At 44.9% G+C, this 27,078-nt stretch overlaps 1 protein-coding gene across 1 annotated transcript in view; it reads left to right on the top strand.

Annotated features, from left to right (window-relative positions):
• mlh1 (mutL homolog 1, colon cancer, nonpolyposis type 2 (E. coli)) overlaps positions 1-27,078 on the top strand; it is a 94,163-nt gene that overhangs the window by 9,029 nt on the left and 58,056 nt on the right. The window contains 6 exon segments of the mRNA XM_052022892.1: positions 5,112-5,202; positions 10,758-10,856; positions 17,900-17,973; positions 18,619-18,691; positions 24,920-25,011; positions 26,226-26,268. Coding sequence (XP_051878852.1) covers positions 5,112-5,202; positions 10,758-10,856; positions 17,900-17,973; positions 18,619-18,691; positions 24,920-25,011; positions 26,226-26,268 — 472 coding nt within the window.

The raw sequence follows: 27,078 nt of genomic DNA, 5'->3' as shown, positions 1-27,078 counted from the left end.
ATTTTTGGACCCATGATGTCTGCACAGCAAGAGGTACAGGCAGTAGCCCTTAAACTGCCCACCTTCTGGACTGTTGGCCCCGTGTCTGGTTCGACCAGGCCGAGGCCCAGTTCCAGATTCGCCAGATCACCAGGGACGACACCGAGTACTATTATGTGGTGAGTGCCCTCGACCAAGACACCGCAGCCCAGGTCAAGGACTTCATCCAGGCGCCCCCAGAGGAGGAGAAGTATGATAAGTTCAAGACCCTCCTTCTCGAGACTTTCGGCCTTTCCTGATGCGAACAGGCCTCCCGCCTCCTCCACCTCGATGAGTTGGGTGACAGACCCCCCTCCGCACTCATGAACGAGATGTTGGCCCTGGCAGACGGGCATGAACCCTGCCTGCTGTTTGAGCAGATCTTCCTGGAGCAGTTACCCGACGACATCCAACTGCTCCTGGCGGATGCTGATTTCAGTGACCCCCCGGAAGGTGGCAGCCTGGGTGGATGTCCTTTGGCGGGCGAAAAAGGAGAGCAGGACGTCCGTTGAGCGCGTTGCCACGCCACGTACCCAGCGGTCCAGCAGGCCAGACTCGGCAATCGAACACACCCAACCCGCCACCAGGTCTGAGACACCAACCGACCAGTGGTGTTTCTACCACCAGCGGTGGGGTGCTGACGCCTGCGGATGCCAGTCACCATGCAGGTCTGGGAAACGCCAGGGCCAGCCGCTGCTGATGGCTACGGCGGCTGGCCACCCAGAAAGCCTCTTGCATGTGTGGGACAGGCGTTCCAGATGTCGGTTCCTAGTGGACACCGGAAACAAAGTCAACGTCATGCCTCCCAACAGCCGCGAGACTCACAACTGCACACCGGGACCCGCCCTCAGAGCCGCCAACGGTAGCACCATTCGAACCTTTGGCACCCGTTTGATACACCTCCAGTTCGGAACCTGCAACTTTACTTGGAGGTTCATCCTGGCCGCCGTCATGCAACCACTCCTCGGGGCAGACTTCCTTCACGCCAACAGTCTGCTGGTTGACCTGCGGGGTAAGCATTTGGTACATGCCAGGACCTTCCAAATGTTCTCGTGGGGTGAGGCCAAGCTACCAGCCCCACACCTCGACTCCGTCACCAAGTCGACCAATGAGTTTGCCAGGGTCCTGGCAGAGTTCCCGTCCGTACTAACGCCCCAGTTCTCCTCCACCTTGCCCAAGCACGGCGTCCAGCATCACATCCCCACCCAGGGCCCTCCCTTCCACGCCCGCACCTGGCGGCTACCCCCAGACAAGCTCCGCCTCGCGAAAGAGGAATTAAAAAAAATGGAGGAGCTGGGGATCATCTGCAGGTCGGACAGCCCATGGGCCTCTCCGCTGCACATGGTCCCCAAGGCAGCCGGAAGCTGGCGACCCTGTGGCGATTACCGACGCCTCAACGACATTACTACCCCGGACCGGTACCCTGTGCCGCACATTCAGGATTTTGCTGCCAACCTGCACGGGCGGTCCATTTTTTCCAAGGTCGACCTTGTCTGTGGGTATCACCAGATCCTGGTGCATCCGGACGACAATCCGAAGATGGCGCTGATCACATCTTTCGGCCTCTTTGAATTCGCCCAGATGCCCTTTGGTCTCAAGAACGCTGCTCAGTCCTTCCAACGACTGATGGGCGCGACCTTGACTTCGCCTTCATATACCTCGACAACATCTTGATCGCCAGCAGCAGCCACCAGGAACATTTCACGCACCTCTGCCAACTCTTTTCTCACCTGAGGGATTTCGGCCTGACCATCAACCCAGCCAAATGCCAATTCGGGCTGGAGACAATCGATTTCCTGGGCCCTCGGATCGACAAACACGGTGCCACGCCCCTGCCTGCGAAGGTCGACGCCATCCACCATTTCGCCAGACCCACCTCCATCAAGGGCCTGCAGGAATTCCTCGGAATGGTAAACTTTTATCACCACTTCATACCATCCGCGGCCCGCATCATGCGCCCGTTGTTTGCTCTCCTGTCAGGCGGAAGCAAGGACATTGTTTTGTCGGAAGAGGCTCACACCGCGTTCGCCGAAACCAAGCAGGCCTTGGCGGACACAGTCATGTTGGTGCATCCTCGCACGGACGTCCCGACTGCCCTCACGGTCGACGCCTCCAGCACAGTGGTCGGAGGCGTTCTAGAACAGCTTATCGAAGGGCGTTGGCAACCGCTGGCGTTCTTCAGCAGGCACCTTTGACCACTGGAGCTCAAATATAGTGCCTTCAACCGCGAGCTGTTGGCGTTGTACCTGGCCATCAGACACTTCCGATACTTCTTGGAGCGCAGGCCGTTTACAGCTTTCACCGACCACAAGCCGTTGACCTTCACCTTCAACAAGGTCTCAGATCCCTGGTCAGCATGGCAGCAGCGGCACTTGTCGTACATCTCAGAGTTCACCACTGACGTCCGCCATCTGTCTGGGAAAGAGAACGTGGTTACGGATGCACTGTCACAGCACACCATCCAAGTTTTGTCCCGGGGGTGGATTTCGGCGCCTTGGCGGAGGCACAGCAAACGGACATGGAGATGCCCAGCTATCGCACCGCAGTCTTGGGCCTGCAACTGCAAGACCTACTGGTAGGCCCTGGTGAGCGCACCCTGCTCTGCAATATCTCCACAGGTAGACCCTGCCCCATCGTCCCAGCTGTCTGGCACCGACCGGTGTTTGATGCCATCCACGGCCTTGCACACCCATCCATCTGGACTACTGTCCAGATGGTGTCAGACAAGTTCGTCTGGCATGGCCTGCGTAAACAGGTTTCCGAATGGGCCCGGTCCTGCACTCACTGCCAGACCTCAAAAGTACAGCAGCATGTCAAGGCCCCCCTGCAGGATTTTCAACCTACCCGCCGGAGGTTCGACCATATCCATGTCGACCTGGTCGGCCCCCTCCCGGTCTCCCGAGAAGCGCGTTACCTCCTCACGATTGTCGACCGTTTTACCCGCTGGCCTGAAGCCATTCCCCTCACAGACACCTCCACCCAGTCCTGCGCACGGGCCCTTTTGTCAACTTGGGTGGCCTGTTTCGGTGTCCCGGCACACATCACCTCAGGGGAGCTCAATTCACCTCCGGCCTGTGGTCTGCCGTCACCGACTTGTGGGGTTCCCGGATCCACCTCACCACTGCCTATCACCCGCAATCCAATGGGCTGGTGGAGAGGTTCCATTGCTACCTGAAGTCAGCACTCATGGCCCGCCTTAAGGGGCCCAACTGGGTAGACGAACTCCCCTGGGTCCTGCTGGGGATATGCACCGCGCCAAAAGAGGACCTGCATGCCTCGTCCGCGGAGATGGTCTACGGAACGCCCTTAGTCGTCCCAGGCGAGTTCCTACCAGCCCCTTGGGAGCCAGAGGAAGAACCTGCCGCGGCACTCGACTGGCTGCGCGAGCAGCTTGGAAACCTGGCCCCAATTCCCACCTCGCGACATGGACAGGCCCCAACCCGTATGCCGACTTCCCTCCAAGACTGTAAGTTCATCTTTGTCAGGAGGGGCGCGCACCGATAACCGCTGCAACGGCCGTACAAAGGACCATTCTGGGTTGTCAGGAACAATGGGTCTACATTCATGCTGGACATTGGGGGGCGCGAGGAGGTGTTTACGATTGACCGGCTGAAGCCAGCTCATTTAGACTTGGACCAACCCATGGTGGTCCAGCGAGTGCGGCGCAGGGGCAGGCCACCCAAGTCATAGTTTATTTAATTCTGGTTTTCGCAACGGTATTGCCGGTTCTGGGGAGGGGGGGGGTTATGTAGCGACTCACCGCACCGGCATCAAACCGGCTCCCGACATCGTGAACGTCGTCAGAGGCCCCGATCCAAGATGGCGCACGGCCCTCCTTCTTCCCCATCGGGCTAGGAAAGCCCACGCACGGGAAGGTTAGGTGACCTGCGTGTGACGTCAGCGCGGGAACTGTAGTGCGGGAAGTTTTGGGATATTAAAGGCACACCATGCCCCTGTTGTTCATTTGACTTCTGATTTTGAACCAGCGACTCTGTGTCTTCATTTTGTAGTGTGTAGCTAGCTGCTACAGTTGCTCAAGAGATAAGAGAAACTAGTGAAGATACTTTGAAGATCATTCATATTACCAGGGAGGAGGGGGTGTGGTGATTGAAGGTTGCTTCTTGGAATGGAGGCTGGTGACCATTGGTGTGCTGCAGGAGTTGGTGTTGGGACCCTTGTTATTTGTTATTTATGTAAATGATTTGGATGCAAATGCACAAGGCTTGATCAATAAGTTTGCAGATGACATGAAATTAGGCATGAATCCAGGGAGAGCAAGTGAAGTGGATTCAAAATTGGCTCAGAGATGGGAAGCAGAGGGCAGTGGTTGAAGATTGTTTCTCAGAATGGAGGCTGGTGACTATTGGTGTGCCGCAGGGATTGGTGTTGGGACCCTTGTTATTTATATAAATGATTTGGATGTGGATGCACGTGGCTTGATCAGTACATTTGGGGATGACACAAGATTAGGAGCCGTCGTTGATAGTGAAGAAGTTATTGTAGGAAGCCTGTGTTTCCTATCACAGGCCATTCATTGGTAATGAGTGGGATCCATTTTTACACGCAAGTCTATTTTTTTCTGTAGGTCATAAAATACACAAAAATTACTTGCACAGTATTGTAATGAGTGGCATCAAAAGCACACAAGATTGGTAAGAAAGAATAATTAATAAAGGTGGAGAGAGGAAACTAGTTCTGTTGTTTGTAGGAACAAACATATGTATATTGTATTTTTGAATTTAATAACGTCAAGGGAGCTCATTCGTATGTAGGGGTGTACATAAGTTGGATATTTGTAACCTGGGGCCAGCTTCTACACTCTGTTAACTGCATGCACTGCAGCCATTCAAAACTGACATATCACTACTACCTTCTCATGGACACTTAAAGATGGGCAATAAAAATTGTCCTTGTCCAGGTCCACAAGTCCCTTGAATACACATTTCTTAAATTGTGTTCTATACGTGATGGTTACAACTTGTAAGGTTATGAAGCAAATTAATATGCTAGATGTAATTTCTGACTATCTACAAGATTTGTTTGACCTGGTCTTTGATTTGATTGATAATAGGATAATGTCTTATTGTTAACAGTTTGGATGCCAAATCTACAAATATTCAAGTTATTTTAAAGGATGGTGGACTGAAGTTGATTCAGATCCAGGACAATGGGACTGGTATCAGGGTAAGAACTCTTTTTAAAAATACACCAAAGAATTTTGGATCTGTTTGTGTGTTTTCAGCATTGAATTTCACCAGCTTTGTGGAAAATGCTATGCTGATATGGATAATGGAAATGTAAGTTATTCTTGCAGCCCTCCTAAATAAAGGCCACCCTCTAGTCTTTCTGTACCTCACCCATGGCTAACAATGATACACGCATCTCTGCCAGTGTTCTAGTAATTTCTTCCCTGGCTTCCCACAATGTCCTAGGATATACTCAGCCAGGCCCTGGGGATTTATCCGCATTCGTCTGGTTTAAGACTGCCATATCTTGAAAACCACACCAGGACCTGAGTCGTTGATGGAAGTGCTGAAAGCTACCTTGTACCTCCCACTAATCAGTGCAATTGAAGTAATGGAATTTGGTTTACAGCTAGATTCTCTGAAGAAATAACACTGAAATACAGCTCATCAGTTACAGCTTAGTAACGCTGTTGCTTCTGTTGTGGGTTCAAGTCCCAGTCTGAGCCTTGAGCACAGATATCAGGGCTGACACTACCCTGTAGAACAGAACGAGTGCTATGCTGATGGGAGGGATGTCTTCTGAATAAGGTGATAAATTTGAAGCCCCATCTGATTTCTTGGTTAGATGCAAAAGATCCCATTTTAAAGAAAAGTAGTCGAACATCCCCTGTGTTGTATCCAATCTGTAACCATCACTGTTACCGAATTAGACAATCTTATAATTATTGGTGTCTGTGGGACCTTGCTATTGCCAAAAATGATGGCCACATTTCCAGTATGACAATGGGGACTACAATTCAGAGGTTTCTTTAGAAGATGCAAAGTGCTTTGTAATGTCTTGCAAAAAGGTGTGCATTTCAAACTGATGTGGCAATTTGTAGGATGCAAATGTAAGAGAACAAATTTCTTGCATCCATGGGCCAGGTGAAAAGTTGAAATAATTGAATGTCAAATTCATTATACACTAAGGCAAAGTCACTTAAATCACCAGTCATTACCAAACGTTACAGCCCATCAAATTCAAGCAGCATTAACCTATGAATAAGACAACTGCGTAAAACTTGACTTGGGTTCGAGTGTCAGATTGTTGGGTTTTAGGAACTTCAACTGATGCATGAGGTGCATTTTGGTTGCCCTTGGTTTAAGTCTATCACATCATAAGAATCATTATATCTAGATTTTCTGGTAATCAATTTCCATAACAATTGAAAAATCCAGAGCAGTAATATTGAGTCTAGCATTTCCAGTTTGAAATTGCGGTTTATGGTGTCGTGTCCACCAGATATTATCCGATAATGAGATCGGGTCCCACCCTCACTATAAGGGAACATTGACAGCCGGATGGAAGGCAGTCACTGAGGCCAGAATATTTTTGACCTGGATTATTCACCACCAAGCGAACGTGAGCTTTTAATATTCTGTCAGAAGCTCTCAGTGTACTTTCCCACAGAATGAAATATGCAGAGATATAACAATATGTATAGCATCTTCAGAGGAAGAGGGGAGAGAAAGACAAGCCAACTGCAAGAAGTTAGATTAAGAAATATCTTGAAGGCCTTTTTCACCTGATTCATGTTTCTCCTTTTGAAACTTCTTTAAATCATTCATTGATTCATAAAGTTAGAAAGCAGGAAATAGGCCTATTGGCCCAACTTGTCCATGACAACCAAGATGCCTATCTGTGCTAGTCCCATTTGCCTGTGTTTGGCTCATATACCTCTAAACTTTTTCTATCTGTGTACCTGTCCAAATGTTTTTGTATGTTACAACTGTACCTGCCTCTACCACCTCCTCTGACAGCTAGTTCCATATACCCCCCATCCTCTATGAGGAAAAATGTTGCCTCTCAGATCCCTCCCTCACGTTAAACCTATGTCCTGTTTTTAGACTCCCCTACCCTGGGAAAAAGATTGTGCCTATTTACCCTAACTCTGCTCCTCATGATTTTGTATACGGGCAGTCCCGGGTTACAATGGGGTTCTCTTTCTGAGAGCTATTAGTGACCTGAACTGCTTGTAAGTTGGAAATGAACAGGATCAGCTGTAACAGGAGACTGAGCAGGCACGGGAAGGGTGGCTGCCAGCTAGTCTCACTGACTTTGAGCAAGTGAGTCTGCTCAGCATTCCCAGCTCTGCTCAGCTCTACCCAGCTCCCAATTGTTGCAGCTCAATGTGGGGAGAGAAGCCATATGGAAATGCTCTGTTCCCACCTGGGAGAAGATGCCTGCAGCAACTGGCAAATCCATCCACATCCATCAGGCCAGTCTTCCAAACGCTCATTCTTATGTACAGGCTGTCCATAAGTCAGGCATCCATAACCTGGGTTGGATCCCTTGGCCTCCTTCACTCTGGGGAAAACAGTCCCAGCTTATCCCAGTCCCAGCTTCTTGGTTGTCATGGACGAGTTGGGTGATGGGCCTGCTTTATGAATTAATGAATGATTTTAAAAAAAGTTACAAAAGGTACATGAGTCAGGTGAAAAAGACCTTCAAGATATTTCTTATTCTAACTTCTTCCAGTTGGTTTGTCTTTCTCTATCCAAGTCCTCCAGTCCTGGCAACATACCTAATCAACCTCAGCAAGTTCCTGTCTAATGCCATCAAAGTTGGCCTTGCCAAAATTTAGTTCTATCTTTTCCTATATTTATCTTGAAACTGGTTCCAAAGTGCATCCCACTGACACGTCAGTCATGTTCCCTGCTCATTTCCTAAAAGGAGGTTGAGTGTAGCCCCTTCTCTTGTAGGGCCATCTACATATTCCTTGAGAAAGCTTAACTGGACACGCATAACAAATTCTGTTTAATTTAATCCCTGAGTACTATGAGTTCCAGTCAATATTAGGGAAGTTAAAATTGCCTATTATTACAACCCTATTATTCCCACACCTATCTGTGATTTCCCTACATATTTACTCCTCTAATTCCTGCTGGGGTGGAGCTATAGTATAATCTCATCCAAGTGATCCCCATTTCTATTTTTAAGTTCTGCCCATATGGCCTTGCTTACATGTTCCCTTGGGATATCTGCTGTGATGTTCTACCTAATCAATAATGCAACTTCCCCTCTTTCTTCTACCTCTATCACCCCAGAAGCATCTATATCCCGGAACACTGAGCTGCCCATCCCTAAACCATGTTTTTGGATGACGATAATATTACAATTGCATATTATCATTATTGTCTTGTATGTTCTTGAAATATCTAGTAGTATTACTTTTATAAGGATACAATTAAAATTGGTTAAAATAAAACATTCTGCTTCACAGTTCCAGTAACCCAGATTCTGTCTTTAGGTGCTGTCTGTATGAAATTTGCACGTCCTCCCTGAAGCCATAAGTATTTCCCCTGGGTGATGCAGCAAGACTCTGACTTAACATGTTAGCTTCAGGAGATACCAAAATCAACTGCTGTTGCACTTCTTCAAGTTCGGGAAATATTTATTTTCCTTTGCCCATCAAATTTGGTTTGTAGACATATAACTCTTAAAGACCTGAAGCAGTATTACATGCCACCTCTGTATTCTGTAACAAAATAGTTTTCTGTTTCTTGTATTTTAATCGGTTCTGTTTTCCTGAATCCACATGGACAGGACCGGAACATTCAATATCACTAGACAATATTTATTAAAACCTGCATGACCATATTTTCTTCTTGTATTCCATTTGCTTCTTGTAATTTCCAGCCTTTGATTATAACCATTTTTGTCTTCACTTTGGATTTTCTTTTGTAAAGAGCCATTTATTATTTTTAATTTTACTTTTCCTTTCTTCCATTTGTAAATTTCACTTTTCCCTCTTCTACTGAGGAAGCACATGGGGACATTGTTCAATCTTAGCCATCAGCAAATGGTTGTATTTGATGGATTGTTGTGTTTTAAATTGGATTTCGGATATTACTAAATATCAAAGTTGCGTTTATGGTCGTATGCACAGATGCAATGAAAAACTTGCATGCGGAAGCATCACAGGCACGTAGCATTAGAGATACAACATGCATAAAAGAAACCTAAATTAAGCACAAATTATGCAAGAAAGAACACAATGAGAATAAAAAGTCCGTTGTAGTGCAAAGTGGTTGTAGTGTTGCTATAAATATCATCACTGAGATTGTGGTCTTGCTCTCGGATCCTAACAAATTTTTCAGATTGATGATACTATTATTGTTGGTTGCTATAAACTTTGAAGAACAAAGGAACTATGTTTCCACTGTTATACTTGGCAAGGGCACAATTAAATTACAATTTTAAAAGCTTGATTATTATACCTTGTAAAGGCAAATGAAATATTGTGTGGTGGAATCAAACATTCACACCTATATCCCCATCAGTAATTTCTAGTCTTGAGTTATGAGTTTCTTTCAGGGACAGATTAAACCAATGGTCCAATTCCATGAGAGCTGCCTTTACAATTATTTAATCTGCTCTTGGGTTGGAAGGTTGAGTGGGACATTGACACCATTTAGTGAAAAGCAGGTTTTCCAGTATGAAAAGATAGAATATGCAAAATCTTTTCATATAATGGAAGGCGAGTCATGTGGATGCACAAGGAAATGGATTTGAAATTGGAACACAAGGTCAGGAGGAGTGAAAGAAGTTGATCGGGTCCTCGAAGTTTTGGGAGGTCATAGTAAATGTAGCCCAGAAATGGGGCCATGTGGCCTATCATGTCCATGCTGACCATCAAATACCCATCCATATTAATCCCATTTACCAGCATGTGCTACCATAACATTCTATGTCTTGGCAATTCAAGCACTTATCTAAATACTACTAAAATGTTGTAAGAATACTTGCCTCTACCACCCACTCAGGCAATGTGTTCCAGATTCCAACCATTCTCTGGATGAGAAGTATCTTCCTCAGATCTCCACTAAACCTCTTGCTCCTTTCCATAAACCTTTAGTGTTAGGTACCATGGCTGTGGGGAAAAGATTCCAACTATTTGTCCTATTTATACCTTTAATATTTTTGTATACTTCTGTCAATTCCATCTCAGCCTCCTGTGGTCCAAGGAAAACAAACCCAGCCTCATAACTGAAACACTCCATCCCAAGCAACATCCTAGTAAATCTCATCTGCACCGTCTCCAGTGCAGTCACATCCTTCGTATGGTGTGGTGCACAAGTATTCCAGTTGTGACCAAACCAATGTTTTATAAAGCTGTGCCAAGACCTCCCTGCTCTTGTATACTGTGCCCTGGCTAATTAAGGGAAGCATTCCACATGTTGCCACCTTCAGGGATCTTTGGACTTGGGTATGTCTGTTCCTCAATACCGTCTGGGGCCCTCCCATTCACGTTCTACCCTTAGTAGTCCCACCAAGATGCATCATTTTGCATCTCAGAATTAAATTCCATCTGCCATTGCTGTACTCATTTTATCAACTGATTATCATCCTTGCTACATTCGCCCTCCTTCTCTCTTGTGGAACTGCCTGTTTGACTGAAAAGCTTCAGTTTTGTCTGGTACAATTTATAAAACAGATTTTCAAAGTTATCATGTTTTTTCCCCCACAATGCGTTATTTTCCCCACAATGAGTTACCTTTCTCCATAACCAGAAGGAAGATTTGGAAATACTTTGTGAAAGATTTACTACAAGCAAGTTACAGAAATTTGAAGATCTTGCCAGCATCTCTACTTATGGATTTAGAGGGGAGGTATGTGTGAAAGTTAATTATTTTATTACCATTAAAGTGTAGAATAGGAAAAGGCCCAAATGGCAGTAGATTCTCTCCAGTTGTCCAAGCTGTACTAATGTGGCCCTGAAGGGAAATGATGGGAAGTGAGCAAATTTAGAAGAAAAAATTCCTGTGTTTTGTATAAAATTTGTTTTGTCTCTTGAACTGTTGTCAAAATATATTCTGTGAAACTTCATCTTCCTACAGGGAGGGGTTGACATGGGCAAATTCTTAGAGCAGTACAGCACGGGAACATGCCCTTTGGCCCATGAGTCTGTGCTGACTATTGTTGACCTGTATTGCAGGGGTTGTCAAAATATATTCTGTGAAACTTTATCTTCCTACAGGGAGGGGTTGACATGGGCAAATTCTTAGAGCAGTACAGCACGGGAACATGCCCTTTGGCCCATGAGTCTGTGCTGACTATTGTTGACCTGTATTGCAGGGGATTATAAAGTAAGCTTATAAAAGTCAGGAAGTTTGTTAGGTTGAAAGGGTTACCGTATGAAGAAAGATTGAATGGATTGGACTTGAGATGAATGAAAGGTGATCATATTGAAACACACAAGATTCTGATGGGGATTGTGACGTTGAACGAATGTTTACCATGGTGAAGGGATCTAGAAAAAGAGGGCCAGAGCGTGACAAACATTACCTTATAAGACAGAGCAATTTCAGGCTTCCAATCGTAACCTTTCACTATAACCCTCTGTCTCCAATAACCAAGCTAATTTTTCATCCAATTTGCCTTGGATCCCATGGACTCTAAGCTTTTTGGATCAGTGTCCAATGTGGAATCTTGTCAAAGGCCTTATTGAAGTCCACGTTGACTGCATCAACTGCCCTCACCATACACTTGTTATCTGTACTGGAAGACTGGCTGGACTGTGGGGCACAACAATAACACTTCTGGATCTTTTGGGGAACTTCTTCTAGGGCAGGGGCGACCTGTGCACGAGGAACAGGTTGCACCTTAACTGGAGGGGAATCAATATCCTGGTCGGGAGGTTTGCTAGTGCTACTTGGGAGGACTTGAACTATTTTGGCAGGGTGATGGGAACCAGAGCACAAGGTCAGAAAGTGGAGAGATTTATAGGAAGGTAGATGTCATGACCAGTAAGTCTGTAAGGAAGGACAGGCAGGAGCAAGCTAATAGACACAATGGGACAGACATGTTGAAGTGTGTTTATTTTAATGCTTGGAGTATTAAGTGTAAGGGTGATGAACTTAGAGCATGGATCAGTACATTGAACTATGATGTTGTGGCCCTAACAGGGACTTGGTTGAGTGAGGGACAGGAGTGAATGCTTAATGTTCCAGGGTTTCAATGTTTTAGAAAAGATAGAAGGGAGATAAAAGCGAGGATGGGGGGGGGGGGGGGGGTGCAGTTGAGCTGCGCTATTAATCAGGGACAATATCGCATCTGCACCCAGGAGAGGACATAATGGAGGGCTCATCCACTTGAGTCTTTATGGGTAGAGTTCAAAAGTAAGAAAGGTGCAATCACTGTGATGGGATTATATACTTCAGCCCACCAACCACACCAAATAGCCACCTGGACATTCAGGAACAGATATGCAGGCAGATCAGGGAAAGGTGTAAAACCAGCCTGGCAAAAAGACTGTGGCCATCCACCTTATCTACTTCATTCATGATTTTATATACCTCTATAAGGTCACCCCTCAACCTCCTACGCCGTGGGGGGGGTGGGGGGAAGAGCCTACCTAGCCTCTCCTTATAATTCAAGCCCTCCAGTACTGGTAACATCTTCGTGGATCTTTTCTGCACCCTTTCCAGCTTAACAACATACTTCCCAAGTGTGGACTCACCAATGACTTGTACAGCTGCAACATGACATACCAACTCCTGCACTTGATGTTTTAGAAAAGAGAGGGGGAGGTAAAAAAGAGAATTGCACTATTAATCAGGGACAATATCACAATTGCACTCAGAAGGGACATAATGGAGTGCTCATTCACTGAGTCTATATGGGTAGAACTCAAAAATAAGAAAGGTGCAATCACTCTGGGGTTATGCTACAGATCCCAGAAAATTGTGGAACAGTATGCAGGCAGATTAGGGAAAGATGTAAAAACAATATGGTTGTTGTTGTGGATGACTTCAACTTCCCCAGTATTCACTGTGACTTCTTTAGTGCAAGAGGTTTAGATGGGGCAGAATTTGTTAGGTACATCCAGGAAGGTTTCTTAAATCAGTATGTAGATAGTCCAATGAGAGGAGGGGCCATACTGGACCTGGTGTTGGGAAATGTGCATGACCAGGTGACGAGCCTTTCAGTGGGAGAACATTTAGGGAACAGTGATCACAACTCCTTAAGTTTTAAGGAGACACAAGAGATTATGCAGATGCTGGAATCTGGAGCAACACACAAAAATTGCTAGAGGAAAGCAGCAAGTCAGGCAGCATCTATGGTGGGAAATAAACAGTTGAACTTTCGGGTTGAGACTCCATAGATGCTGCCTTTTTGTGTATGTTTCTTAAGTTGTAAGATGGCTATAGATGGCTATAGATAAGGATAAGTATGGGCCTTGCAGGAAAGTATTAAATGGGAGCAGGGCAAATTGTAAGAGTATTAGGCAAGAACTAGGGAGAGTTAATTGGGAACAGGTGTTTTCGGGCAAGTCCGTATCTGACATGTAGAGAGTGTTTAAAGACCAACTGCACAGAGTACAGGAAAGGTATGTTCCAGTAAGAAGGAAGGACAAGGATGGCAAGGGAAGGGAACCTTGGATGTTGAGAGAGGTGGTGAACTTAGTCAAGAAGAAAAAGGAAGCATATGTAAGGTTTAGGAAGCTAAAATCAATTGGAGCCCTTGAGGATTATAAAGAAGCCAAAAAAGAACTCCAGAAGGGAATGAGGAGAGCCAGGAGGGGCCATGAATATTCCTCGGCAAGTAGGATTAAAGAGAATCCCAAGGCATTCTATACGCACATTAAGAGCAAGAGCCTGCTAGGTTCTCTATCCATCAATAGAGAAACTAGCAGGCTGGTCGCTCTTGCTCTCGCTCTCTCTCTCCTCTGCCCTTCTTTTCCACATAATGGCCAGCTATCAGTCTCTGAATATCTGCCTTTCTCATAAATCGTGTTACTGCCTCAAGATGTAGCTCTGCAGCAATTTTCACCAAATCAGGCTTCCTCATCCCCTGCAATCCTCCAGGGGTGGGTTTTTTCAAAGATGTATCCATTGTTGCTGGTTTCCACACACACAAGCAAATTAAAAAGAATTTATCAGACCGACCACAATCAGCTGTCCACTAAGACCCCAAATTGTTCAAACTCAGACCTCCAGTACCAGTCTTGAGCTCGACTTCAAACCACCCTTGTCAATCTTTGGATTGGATCCCGGTCGAATCTCGTCAATCTGAGGAACGATCCTGGATGAGCCCCCAATTTCTTTTCAAATATAGAGGAGCAGAGTTAATGACATAATAATGCTTTTAACAGATGAAATACGATAGCCCAGCTTTTGTTTAGTTTTCGGTTAGTTTTTGTTTATTATTATTATTTGTTTTGTTATTTTTTTTTAGTTCGTTTTCTTTTCATATCAAATTTCTTTTTAAATCTTTTTCATGCTCAATTATCAAGAGATTGGGAGGTCAGGTTACATATTTCACTCTTTGTGTCTGTATATGTTAACTTATTATTGTAATCCTGATCTCTTTGTATCATGTGTATAATTACTATTGTTATGTTTATTAATTTGAAAATGAATAGAAAGATTGGAAAAGAAAAGCAGATTGCCAATATAGATATAGATCAGTTGCAGATATGGGTGGAGAAATAGCAGATGGAGTTTAATCCGGCCAACTGTGAGGTGCTGCACTTTGGGAAATCAAATGTAAAGGGACAATACACTGTTAGTGGCAAGGCCCTTAACAGTGTTGATGTACAGAGGGATCAGTGGACTGGTCCATGTTCAAAGACTCAGCTGCCAGCCTGGATGAGTATGTCAACACCATCACAGACTTTATCAGCAAGTGTGTGGAGGACTGTGTACCAAAGAAGATAATACGGGTGTCCCCAAACAGGAAACCATGGATGAACTGGGAGATCCACTCTCTACTGAAGGAGAGGACTGCTGCACATAAATCTGGTGATCCTGATCTGTACAAGAAATTAAGGTATGACCTTCGAAAAGCTATCAGGGATGCCAAGAGGCAATACCAACTCAAAATAGAGTCCTGACCAGCCGTCAGTTATGGCAGGGCTTACATGCCATAACAGGCTACAAGACAAAGTCGGGCTGCATAGCTAACAACAGCTGATGTTCCTGATGAACTTAACGCATTCTGTGCGCGTTTTGAACAGAAGGGAAGTGGATTGTCACCATTCACCCTGACAAGTTCAGCTGTGTTGGTGGCTGTGATCACAGTGGAGGACGTAAGATCAGTCTTCCGGAGAGTGAACACGAGGAAAGCACCTGGCCCAGATGGTGTCCTGGGCCGTGTGCTCAGATCTTGTGCTGATCAGCTGGCAGAAGTATTTGCAGACATATTCAACCTCTCCCTGCTTCAATCTCAGGTTCCCTCCTGTTTTAAGAAGACCGCTATCATCCCGGTACCAAAGAAAAGCAAGGTAACATGCCTCAATGACTACCAACCAGTGGCTCTGACATCCACCATCATGAAGTGCTTTGAGAGGTTGGTCATGGCACGCATCAACTCCAGCCTACCAGACAACCTGGACCCATTGCAATTCGCCTATCGGCGAAACAGGTCTACAGCGGATGCCATCTCCCTGGCCTACACTCAGCTCTGGAGCATCTAGACAGTAAGGACACTTACGTTAGACTATTGTTTCTTGACTACAGCTCTGCCTTCAATACAATAAATCCAAGCAAGCTTGTCGCCAAACTCCGAGACCTAGGACTCAACACTTCCATCTGTAACTGGATCCTTGACTTTCTAACAAACAGACTGCAATCAGTGAGGATAGGCAGCAATACCTCTGGCACGATTATTCTCAGCACTGGTGCCCCACAAGGCTGCGTCCTCAGTCCTCTACTCTACTCCCTATACACTCACAACTGTGTGGCCAGATTGTGCTCTAACTCCATCTACAAGCTTGCAGATGATACCACCGTTGTAGGCCGTATCTCAAACAGCGATGAGTCGGAGTACAGGAAGGAGATAGAGAGCTTAGTGGAATGGTGTCATGACAACAAGCTTTCCCTCAATGTCAACAAAACAAAAGAGCTGGTCATTGTCTTCAGGAAAGGGGGCGGTGTACATGCACCTGTCTACATCAATGGTGCTAAGGTTGAGAAGGTTGACAGCTTTAAGTTCCTGGGAGTGAACATCACCAACAACCTGTTCTGGTCAAATCACGTAAATGCCACAGCCAAGAAAGCTCACCAGCACCTCTACTTCCACAGGAGGCTAAAGAAATTTGGTTTGTCCCCTTTGACTCTCACCAACTTCTACCGATGCACCATAGAAAGCATCCTATCTGGATGTATCACAGTTTGGTACGGCAACTGCTCTGCCCAAGACCGCAAGAAGCTGCAGAGAGTTGTGGACACAGCCCAGCACATCACGGACACCAGCCTCCCCTCCTTGGACTCTGTCTTTACCTCTCGTTGTCTTGGTGTAGCAGCCAGCATAATCAAAGACCCCACCCACCTGGGACATTCTCTCTTCTCTCCTCTTCCATCGGGTAGAAGATACAGGAGCCTGAGGGCACGTACCACCAGACTTAAGGACAGCTTCTACCCCACTGTGATAAGACTATTGAACGGTTCCCTTATACAATGAGATGGACTATGACCTCACGATCTACCTTGTTGTGACCTTGCACCTTATTGCACTGCACTTTCTCTGTAGCTGTGACACTTTATACTGTTATTGTTTTTTTACCTGTACTGCATCAATGCACTCTGTACTAACTCAATGTAACTGCACTGTGTAATGAATTGACCTGTACGATCTGTTTGTAAGACAAGCTTTTCACTGTACCTTAGTACAAGTGACAATAATATACCAATACCATAGCTCCCTGAAAGTGGTTGCACAAGTTGATAGGGTGTCAAAGAAGGTGTATGGCATGCTTGCATTTATTAGTTGAGGTTTTGAGCTCAAGAGTGAGGAAGTCATGTTGCAGCTTTATAAAACTATGGTTAGGCCGCATCTGGAGTATTGCATTCAATTCTGGTTGCCCTATTATAGGAAGGATGTGGAGGCTTTGGAGAGGAGGCAGAAGAGGTTTACCAGGATACTGCCTGGATTAGAGGGCATGTGCTATGAGGAAAGGTTAGACAGACTTGGGTTGTTTTCTCTGGAGTGGCAGAGGCTGAGGGGAGACTTAATAAGTGTTTATAAGATTGAGAGGCAGAAATAGAGTAGACAGCTGGTATCTTTTTCCCAGGATTGAAATGTCTAATACTAGAGTGCATGCATTTAAGGTGAGAGGGGGGTAGGTTCAAAGGAGAGGTGCAGGGCAAGTTTTTACAGAGTGTGGGTGCCTGGAATGTGCTGCCAGGGGGTGGTAGTGGAGACAAATACGAATGGAGGGATATGGACATTGTGTAGGCAGCAGGGATTAATTTAATTAGTTCAGCACAACATTGTGGGCCGAAGAGCCCGTTCCTGTGCTGTACTGTTCTGTTTTTGGCAGCAGGCATGAGTGATGTTTGTTAGGCATAATGTTAGGTTATTAGTCTATGATGGTGAACCTGCCTAGAAAATATCAGTGATTTTTTTTTGTGTGTCCATGTTTGCTATTGGATGTTGCTGTGAAAATTTGCTCTCCATTTTTTAACACCATGAGTCACAATATAGTCAAAAGCTCTGACCACCCGAAGCCTCTGTGACAAGTCTCCCAAATCTCCACTCCATTTCTAACTGTGCATTTAAAATCGGTCTTTATATTTGCTGGATAATATGATGGGAAGTTGGTAAGTTCCTGAGGTACTAGCAGTTGAGAATGATATCTTTTGAGTTGTGATGTTGGTATAAACGTGAAGTTTGAATGCATTATCTTACGAGGACACCTCCTCATTTTTAGGCTCTTGCCAGCATAAGCCATGTGGCACACGTCACTGTGACAACTAAAACTGCTGATGCGAAGTGTGCATTGAGGTAAATGGTTTTGTGATTTTCTTTTAGTGCATTTAGAGTGCCCTTTGGAACATTAGTAACATAGTGGCTTGAACATCATGGGGAGCATGTCTGAGGTCTGTGGGTTTGTTCTTTATAGTGTCTGAACTATACCCAATCAGACCTGAGAATGATGACTTGCTTTAAAAACATCACCAGGCTCTGTAACAGCTAGTGATCTGCTTTGGCTGGCTAACAGTACTTTCTTAACATGAAGCACCTGAAAAATATAGTTTTTCCAAAAGGAGAAAAGATGCATCTTGTCAATTGCCAGTAACTCATTATTCTGTTAAAGATAAGTGAATGGTCTAACTTTACTTTTCAGCACCAGATGGTGCATTGTCATTGAGAGTTCATTGATCCTGACATACAGGAGACAGTAGGATGTTTTTTTTGAACCAGCTCTCCAAATGTGAGCTTTCCACGATAGAAGCAGAGCTCAGTAGCCAATCCCTGATTTGTGTCCCCAGCTGATGCAGCTTTGTGGACCAAGTATGAATACTAAGTTTGATGACAATATTCCTCAACTGCTATTTTGCTTGAGGCTGCTATGAAAAAAAGGAGATATTAGTTTAATTTTGTGAGTTTTCTTGAAATTTATTTGTCCTTGCATTTTTTTTTTGAAAGATGTAGCTACTGTGACGGGAAATTAAAGGCTCCTCCAAAACCATGTGCTGGAAACCAAGGGACGCAGATAACCGTATGTCCCTTCTTAATACTAATTTTGTTTCTTGTGACGTTTACCTGTTTTTGTATTCTTTCCTTTGGTACTCCATTTCAAAAGAACCTAACCTGGCCTTATTTTCATGCAAACCCCCCCCCCCCCCCCCCCCCCTCCACTACCACGATCGAGGACATCAAGAGGCAGTGCCTCAAGAAGGCAGCATCCATCATTAAGGACCCTCACCACCCAGGGCATGCCCTCTTCACATTACTATCATCGGGGATAAGGTACGGGAGCCTGTAGACCCACACTCAACATTTCAGGAACAGCTTCTTCCCCTCTGCCATCAGAGTTCTGAACGGTTCATGAACCCATGAACACTACCTCATTATTCCTCTCCTGCACTATTTATTTATTTTTGTAGTGATTTTTATGTCTTTGTCTTGCACTTTACTGCTGCCACAAAACAACAAATTTCATGACATGTCAGTGATAATAAACCTGATTCTGATTATAGCCACGTCCCAAATTCAAAATCAATGTGTGTAATAATGTTTTTTGGCAGGGGAGAAAGAAATGAAGAGAGATGATTACAGTATGTAAATGGCACAGTTCCAAGGTGTGTGCAGGAACAGTATTTACGTGCAAAGATTTTGGAAAATGACAGGACATGTTGAGAGAATTGTCAGTAGAGTGCAGCTAGAAGCAGAAAGTACAAAAGTAGTAGGTTACGTTTAACGTATAAAATGCTGATTAGACCAGCATTGGAGTAATGCATCCAGATGGTCACTGTAGAAAGGATATGAAGGTCTTTGGGAGGGTGCAGAGGATATAGTCAGAGTACTGTAGCACAAAAATGAGTCATTAAGCCCACCACGTTCATGCAGCCTTTTTGCTGATCTGCAGTAATCTCATTTGCCAGTATTATGACCATGTCCTTCTATGTCTTGACTATTTAAGTGACTATTTAAATGCCTCCTAAATGAATCTGATTCCAGCACCTCTGGCTGCAAATTCCAGATATCAACTTGCCCCTCAAATCACCTTTAAAACTCCTTCCTCTCACCAATGCCCTCTTGTTTATGATACCCCTATCGTGGCAAAAAGATTTTGACTATCTACCCTATCTGTGCCTTTCATAATATTTTATCAGGTCACCACTCAACTTCCTTCACTCCAGGGAAAACAAGCCCATCCTATCCAATCTTTTTCCATAACTGAAGTCCTCCAATCCAAACAAATCTTGGTGAATCTCTCTGCACCCTCTCCAACACAATCACATCTTTGTCATAGTAAGGCAACCAGAAATGCACACAATCCTCCCAAGTGCAGCCTAATCAGTATTTTGTAAATTTGCAACATAATGTTCCAACGGGCGGCACAGTAGCATAACACGATTACAGCACCAGTGATTGGGGTTCAATTCCCGCCACTGTCTGTAAGGAGTTTGTGCATTCTCCTGTGACTGTGTGGGTTTCCTCTGGGTGCTCGGGTTTCCTCCCACATTTCAAAGACATATGGGTTGGTAGGGTAATGTGGGTGTAATTGGGCGGCGCAGGCTTGTTGGGCTGGAAGGGCCTGTTACCGTGCTGTGTAAATAAAGTTTTTAAAAGTTTTAATGTCCCAACTCTTTTATATTCTATATGGTCGGTATGGACTTGTTGGGCCGAAGGGCCTATATCCCTACTCTATAATGTGATGCTATTGAGTGACAGTGCATCCAGTATAAATTACAGCATTTTGTTGCCCTCAGAAGCTTGCTGGTGCTTCATGCTAATGGAACCTATAAAGAGATTGATGTCAAGTAAGCATAGAACATAGAATACTACAGCACAGTACAGGCCCTTCGACCCACAATATTGTGCCGACATTTTATCCTGCTCTAAGATCTATCTAACCTGTCCTTCCCACATAGACACATGAATGATAGGAAAATAGGGGGCTATCTAAGAGCCTCTTAAATGTCCCTAATGTATCTACCCCCACAACCTCTGCCGGTAGTGTGTTCCACGCTTCCTCCAACCACCTTAAAATTATGCTCCCTTGTGTTAGCCATTGTCGCCCTAGGAAAAAGTCTCTGACTGTCCACTTGATCTATGCCTCTTATCATCTTGTACACCTCTATCAAGTCACCTCTCATCCTGCTTCTCTCCAAAGAGAAAAGCCCTGGCTTACTCAACCTATCCTCATAAGACATGCTCTCCAATCCAGGCAACATCCTGTTAAATCTCCTCTGCAACCTCTCTAAAGCTTCCACATCCTTTCTATAATGAGGCGATCAGAAATGAACAGAGAGTTCTATAGAGCTGCAATATTACCTTGCAGCTCTTGAACTCAATACGCCGACTAATGAAGGCCAACACTCCATACCCCTTCTTAACCCTATCGACCTGTGTGGCAACCTTGAGGGATCTATGGACATGGACCCCAAGATCCCACTGTTCCTCCACACTGCTAAGAGTCCTGCCATTAACCTTGTATTCTGCCTTTAAATTTGATCTCCTGAAGTGTATCACTTCACATTTATCCGGGTTGAACTCCATCTGCCATTTCTCAGCCCAACTCTGCATTCTATCAATATCCTGTTGTAATCTACAGCAACCTTCTACACTATCCATAACACCACCAACCTTTGTATCGTCAGCAAAATTACTAACTGACCCTTCCACATCCTCATCCAAGTCCTTTATAAAATCACAGAGCAGGGGTCCCAGAACACCACTGATCACCGACCTCCAGGCAGAATACGCTCCATCTACCACCATCCTCTGTCTTCTATGGGCGAGCCAATTCAGAATCCACACAGCCAAGTGTCCCTGGATCCCGTGCCTCCTGACTTTCTGAATAAGCCTTCCATGAGGAACCTTGTCAAACGCCTTACTAAAATCCATGTACACCATATCCACTGCTCTACCTTCATCGATGTGCTTTGTCACATCCTCAGAATTCAATCAGGCTTGTGAGGCATGACCTGCCCCTCACAAAGCCATGCTGACTGTCCCTAATCAGCCTATGCTTCTCCAAATGCCCATAAATCCTGTCTCTGAGAATCTTCTCCAGTAATTTGCCCACCACTGAAGTAAGACTCACTGGTCTGTAATTCCCAGGGTTATCCCTACTTCCTTTTTTAAACAAAGGAACAACATTTGCCACCCTCCAATCATCCGGCACTACTCCTGTGGCTAGTGAGGATGCAAAGGTAGTCGTCAAAGGTGCAGCAATCTCTTCCCTAGCTTCCCGTAATAACCTTGGATATATCCTGTCCAACCCCGGTGACTTATCTATCCTAATGTTTTTCAATAGTTCCAGCACATTCTCTTTCCTCGCATCGACATGCGCTAGCATATCAGTCTGTCGTACGCCATCCTCACAAAAGTCAAGGTCTCTCTCTGGTGAAGTTTTCATTGAGGACCTCCCCTACCTATTCTGACTCCTGGCACATGTTTCCTCTTATCCCTGATCGGTCCTACCCTCACTCTAGTCAGAGTATGACTATTCTTCATGTGTGTAGAACACTGGGGTTTTCCTTGATCCTACTCACCAAGGACTTCTCATGCCCCCTTCTAGCTCTCCTAAGTCCATCCTTAAGCTCCCTCCTGGCTACCTTGTCTGATCCATGCTTTCTAAACCTTAGGTAAGCTTCTTTCTTCCTCTTGGCAGGATATTCAACCACAGTTCCTTCACCCTACCATCCTTACCCTGCCTCAATGGGAAAACTTATCCAGAGCCCCATGCAAGTATTCCTTAAACAACCTCCACATTTCTGCTGTGCACTTCCCCAAGAACATCTGTTCCCAATTTACGCTCCCAAGTTCCTGCCTAATAGCATCATAATTCCCCCTCCCCCAGTTAAATATTTTCCCATATCATCTCCTATCCCTCTCCAAGGCTATGGTAAAGGTCAAGGAATTATGGTCACTATCTCCAAAATGCTCTTCCACCAAGAGATCTGAAACCTGATCAGGTTCATTGCCTAGTACCAGGTCCAGTATGGCCTCTCTTTTAGTCGGCCTGTTCACATACTGTGTCAGGAATTCTTCCTGTACACACTGAAAAAACTACATCCCATCTATCCCCTTTACACTTAGGAGGTGCCAATCAATATTGGGGAAGTTGAAATCACCCATGACAACAACCCTGTTATTTTTGTACCTCTCCAAAATCTGCCTCCCGATCTGCTCCTCAGCATCTCTAATGCTATTGTGGGGGGGGGTCTGTAGAATACTCCCAATAGAATGATCGCTCCCTTTCTGTTTCTGACTTCCACCCACACTGACTCAGTGGACGATTCCTCCAGGACATCCTCCCTTTCTACAGCTGTGACACTGTCCCTGATCAGCAAAGCCACTCCCCCACCTCTTTTACCTCCGCCCTGTCCCTTTTGAAACATCTAAACCCCGGAATATCCAGTAGCCACTCCTGCCCTTGCAACAGCCAAGCCTCTGTAATGGCCACCATGTCATAGGTCCATGTACTTACCCACATTCTTAAGTTCATCAGCCTTGTTCCTGATACTTTCGCATTAAAGTAGACACACTTCAGCCCATCCAACTGACTGTAATTTTGCCCTTTCAACTGCCTGTCCTTCCTCAGTCTTTCTACACTCTGCATCTACTTGTACAGTAAATGAACCAAGCTCCGACCTATCACTCTGGTTCCCACCCCCATGCCAAACTAGCTTAAACCCTCCCCAAAAGTTCTAGCAAAGCTGCCTGCAAGAATATTGGTCCCCCTCCAGTTCAGATGTAACCTGTCCCTTTTGTACAGGTCATACCTTCCCCAGAAGAGATCCCATTGATCAACAAATCTGAAACCCTGCCCCCTGCACCAACTCCTCAGCCACGCATTCATCTGCCAAATCACCCAATTCTTACCCTCACTAGCACGTGGCACAGGCAGCAATCCAGAGATTACTACCCTTGGGGTCCTGCTTTTCAGCTTCCTACCTAACTCCCCATATTCCCTTTTCAGGACCTCATCTCTTTTCCTATCTCTGTCATTGGTACCAATATGTACCACAACCTCTGGCTGTTCACCCTCCCCCTTCAGAATGCGGTGGACCTGATCAGAGACGTCCCTGACCCTGCCACCAGGGAGGCAACATAACATCTGGGAGGCTCTTTCACGTCCACAGAATCTCCTGTCTGCCCCCCTTACTATGGAATCCCCTATCACTACCGCTCTCCTCTTCTCCCGCCTTCCCTTCTGCACCACACGACCAGGCTCAGTGCCAGAGACCTGCTCACTGCGGCTTTCCTCTGGTAGGCTGTCCCCCCAGCAGTATCCAAAGCGGTATACCTGTTATTGAGGGGAACAGCTACAGGGGTACTCTGCACTACCTGCCTGTTCTCTGTCCTTCTCCTGACAGTCACCCAGCTACCTACCTCCTGCAGCTTGGGAGTGACTGCCTCCCTGTAGCTCTTGTCTATATACTCCTTGGTATCCTGTAGGAGCCGAAGGTCATCCAGCTGCAGTTCCAGTTCCCTAACACTGTCTGTAAGGAGCTGCAGCTGGATGCACCTCGTGCAGATGTAGTTATCAGGGAGACTGGATGTCTCCCAGAACTCCCACATCTCACAAGCTGAACACACCACTGACCCTGGAGCAATTCTCACTGCTCTGCACTACAGAGAACACCAAATCAAAGAAAGAAAGAAACTTACCAGAGATTTATCTTCGCCTCTTCTCACTGAAGCCTCTTGAACCAAAGCCTCAGCTCCCCACTCTAACACTGGCCACTCACGAAATGGCTGCTCCCAGAATGACTGCTCTGCTTATGCTTGCCTTACCTTTATTTGCCACTGGTGATAAGCCAATCAGCAGGTAGCAATTTGCAAATGTGCCTTCTTTAGACTCTTGCAAGGTGAAACTCACCAGCTCAGGCACAGAGACTCACCTCTTTTCAGGTGTCCCGCTCCAAATCTCACTCCAACTCCCGACTCTGCAAGTGAAACTCATCAGGTCAGGCACTTATATTGTCTTTGACTTTCAAGTGTGTTATTATCAATGGGATACTATTTGTAGTACCTTCACTGTTGTATTGAAGGGATATGTGGTTGAAATCTCATGTAATGTCTTTGAATCAGTTTACATGAGGATGGAATTAATAATGGATGCAGGCCATCAAGACTATCACACCATTTAGTTATGTCATGGCTCAGTTAGTCCTTAAATCCATTTGGCCCAAATAAGTAGTATTGTGATTTCTTGAAGTGGCCACTGAAATATTTGGTGCAGTGACATGATATTGATATATGCTTACAGGTGGAAGACCTCTTCTACAATATTGCTACACGAAGGAAGGCTCTGAAAAATCCCAGCGATGAGTTTTCCAAAATTGTGGAAGTTATGAGCAGGTTTTAAAAATTTTATTAATTTCTGTGATTGAAGCTCCTGAGTTCACCAGTTTATTTTACAGGGAATTTATTGCTTGATAAAAAGAATTACTGAGGGATCTGGTGTGGAATTAAAAGCAAACTTGTTGAGAAAGCACTAATGCAAGTGGGCTGTGTGCCTTGTATCTTTGTCACATTCAAGTGAAACCATAAAGTTTGAATTTCTATGGTAATTTGAGCTTAATAATGCCACTTACTTTGGCTGGAAGTGGAATATTTGTGCATTTATTTACTCTATAAAATTGTTATTTATTTTGAAGATTTGAATTAATAGTACTAGGAAGGGGAAAAATATTGAACTATCATTCTGCAGATAGGATCTAGCTGGATATTTCTGAAGAAATGCTTATAAATCTGAAAATCAGCCGCAATCAATCCAGTTTAATGGAGTTAAATGCATCTATGTTGGAGATTTAAATAAGGGACTGATAGCTTCACACTTGACCTGTCTTGTTTGCCAAATCTCAAGAAACAGCAACTAGAGGGAAATCATTTGTGGGTCAGTGGTCAGGTTATAGTTTCCACAACCATGCCTTAAGATCTCCTCTGTCACTGAAAACAAAACATCAGACTTTCACTTTTACAGCACTGGGTTTCTTACATGGTTCTCCAAACTTTGACATACTTGGCATACAATCAGGCTGACTTCCTATAGGAAAAGAATCCCTTCCTGATGATCTGTCCAGATTGTGGGCGGCACAGTAGCGTAGCGGTTAGTGCGACGCTATTACAGCACCAGCGATCAGGGTTCGATTCCCGTCGCTGTCTGTAAGGAGTTTGTACGTTCTCCCGTGTCTGCATGGGTTTCCTCCAGGTGCTCCGGTTTCCTCCCACATTGCAAAGATGTACAGGTAGGTTAATTGGGTTTAAAATGGGCGGCGTGGACTCGTTGGGCCGGAAGGGCCTGTTACCACGCTGTAAGTAAAATTAAAATATGTATTCTTAATTTTCACTTGCATGATCATGTATCGGCTTATGGGGAAATTTGAGGTTAACCTGGAAGTCCAACCATTGCATTTGTTATAATGTTTGTACTTGTTGTGTTGGGTAGATGTATACAGTCTTCACAATCTGCTTTGTAAAAGAAAGTACCTTTTAATGCTTTGGTTGGATGAAGGGAAATGGTTATTTTAATAGAATACAAAGTAACTTTCAAATATTGGTTAATCTTGCAGGTATGCAATTCACAATTCAGGAGTGAGCTTCACTGTGAAGAAGGTGAGTGCTGAATGGGTTGACTATGGTTTCCTCTTGAAACTGTGAGACTCAAGGAGCATTACAGAAAATAATTCACTGTAACAATTGGGGTAGATTTTGAATTCTCCAGATGTTGAGTGGCTTTGATTTAGATGCATTACTTCCAAAACCTTGAGTACTATGAAACTACCTTGCTGGCTTCTAGGGTTAATGGTCTGTGTTTGAGACTTGCAAAATTTGTGCTGGGTCTTCTCTTGCAATGGAATTTACAAACTGGTCAAGTTTTTACTGTGTTCAAAAGTTTGTGAGATGTGATGTGAGTTTCAATGACAAACTGACAGTTTCATTGTATGAATAGGTTTTGAAATCTCCCTACTGTTGTAGAAGAATTAAAATCAAAAATAATTGTGAATCAAAAAGCTGAAAAACTGAAATAAAAGCAGAATGCTGGAAGCGCTCAGTAGGTTGGACAACATTTGGGAAGAGAAAAAGTTAGTTTCAGATTGTGCCTTTAACAGTAATGTTATGAAATGACTGCAAGGATCAGTCTGTGCTACAGCTGTCAGATTATCTGATTTTTACACTATATTGGCAGTTTAGATTCCAGACAGTTTGTAGAGGGAAGGGGAAACATTGCTGCTTCAAACAAAACCACAGCAAATAAAACCATAATCCTGGCAGATGGAGTAGTTCATACTTGAAATAGAAATAGTGGGCAATTTCAACCCACTTCCACTTGCTGCCATGTTATATTTGGCAATCTCTAATTCTGTTCTGCTTAAGAGAAAACTGGAGGACATAGGTTTAATGCGAGATGGGAAAGATTTCAAA

Source organism: Pristis pectinata, chromosome 9, assembly GCF_009764475.1.
Source record: "Pristis pectinata isolate sPriPec2 chromosome 9, sPriPec2.1.pri, whole genome shotgun sequence".
Classification (NCBI taxonomy): Eukaryota; Metazoa; Chordata; class Chondrichthyes; order Rhinopristiformes; family Pristidae; genus Pristis; species Pristis pectinata.
This window is presented reverse-complemented; position numbering and strand designations above follow the sequence as displayed.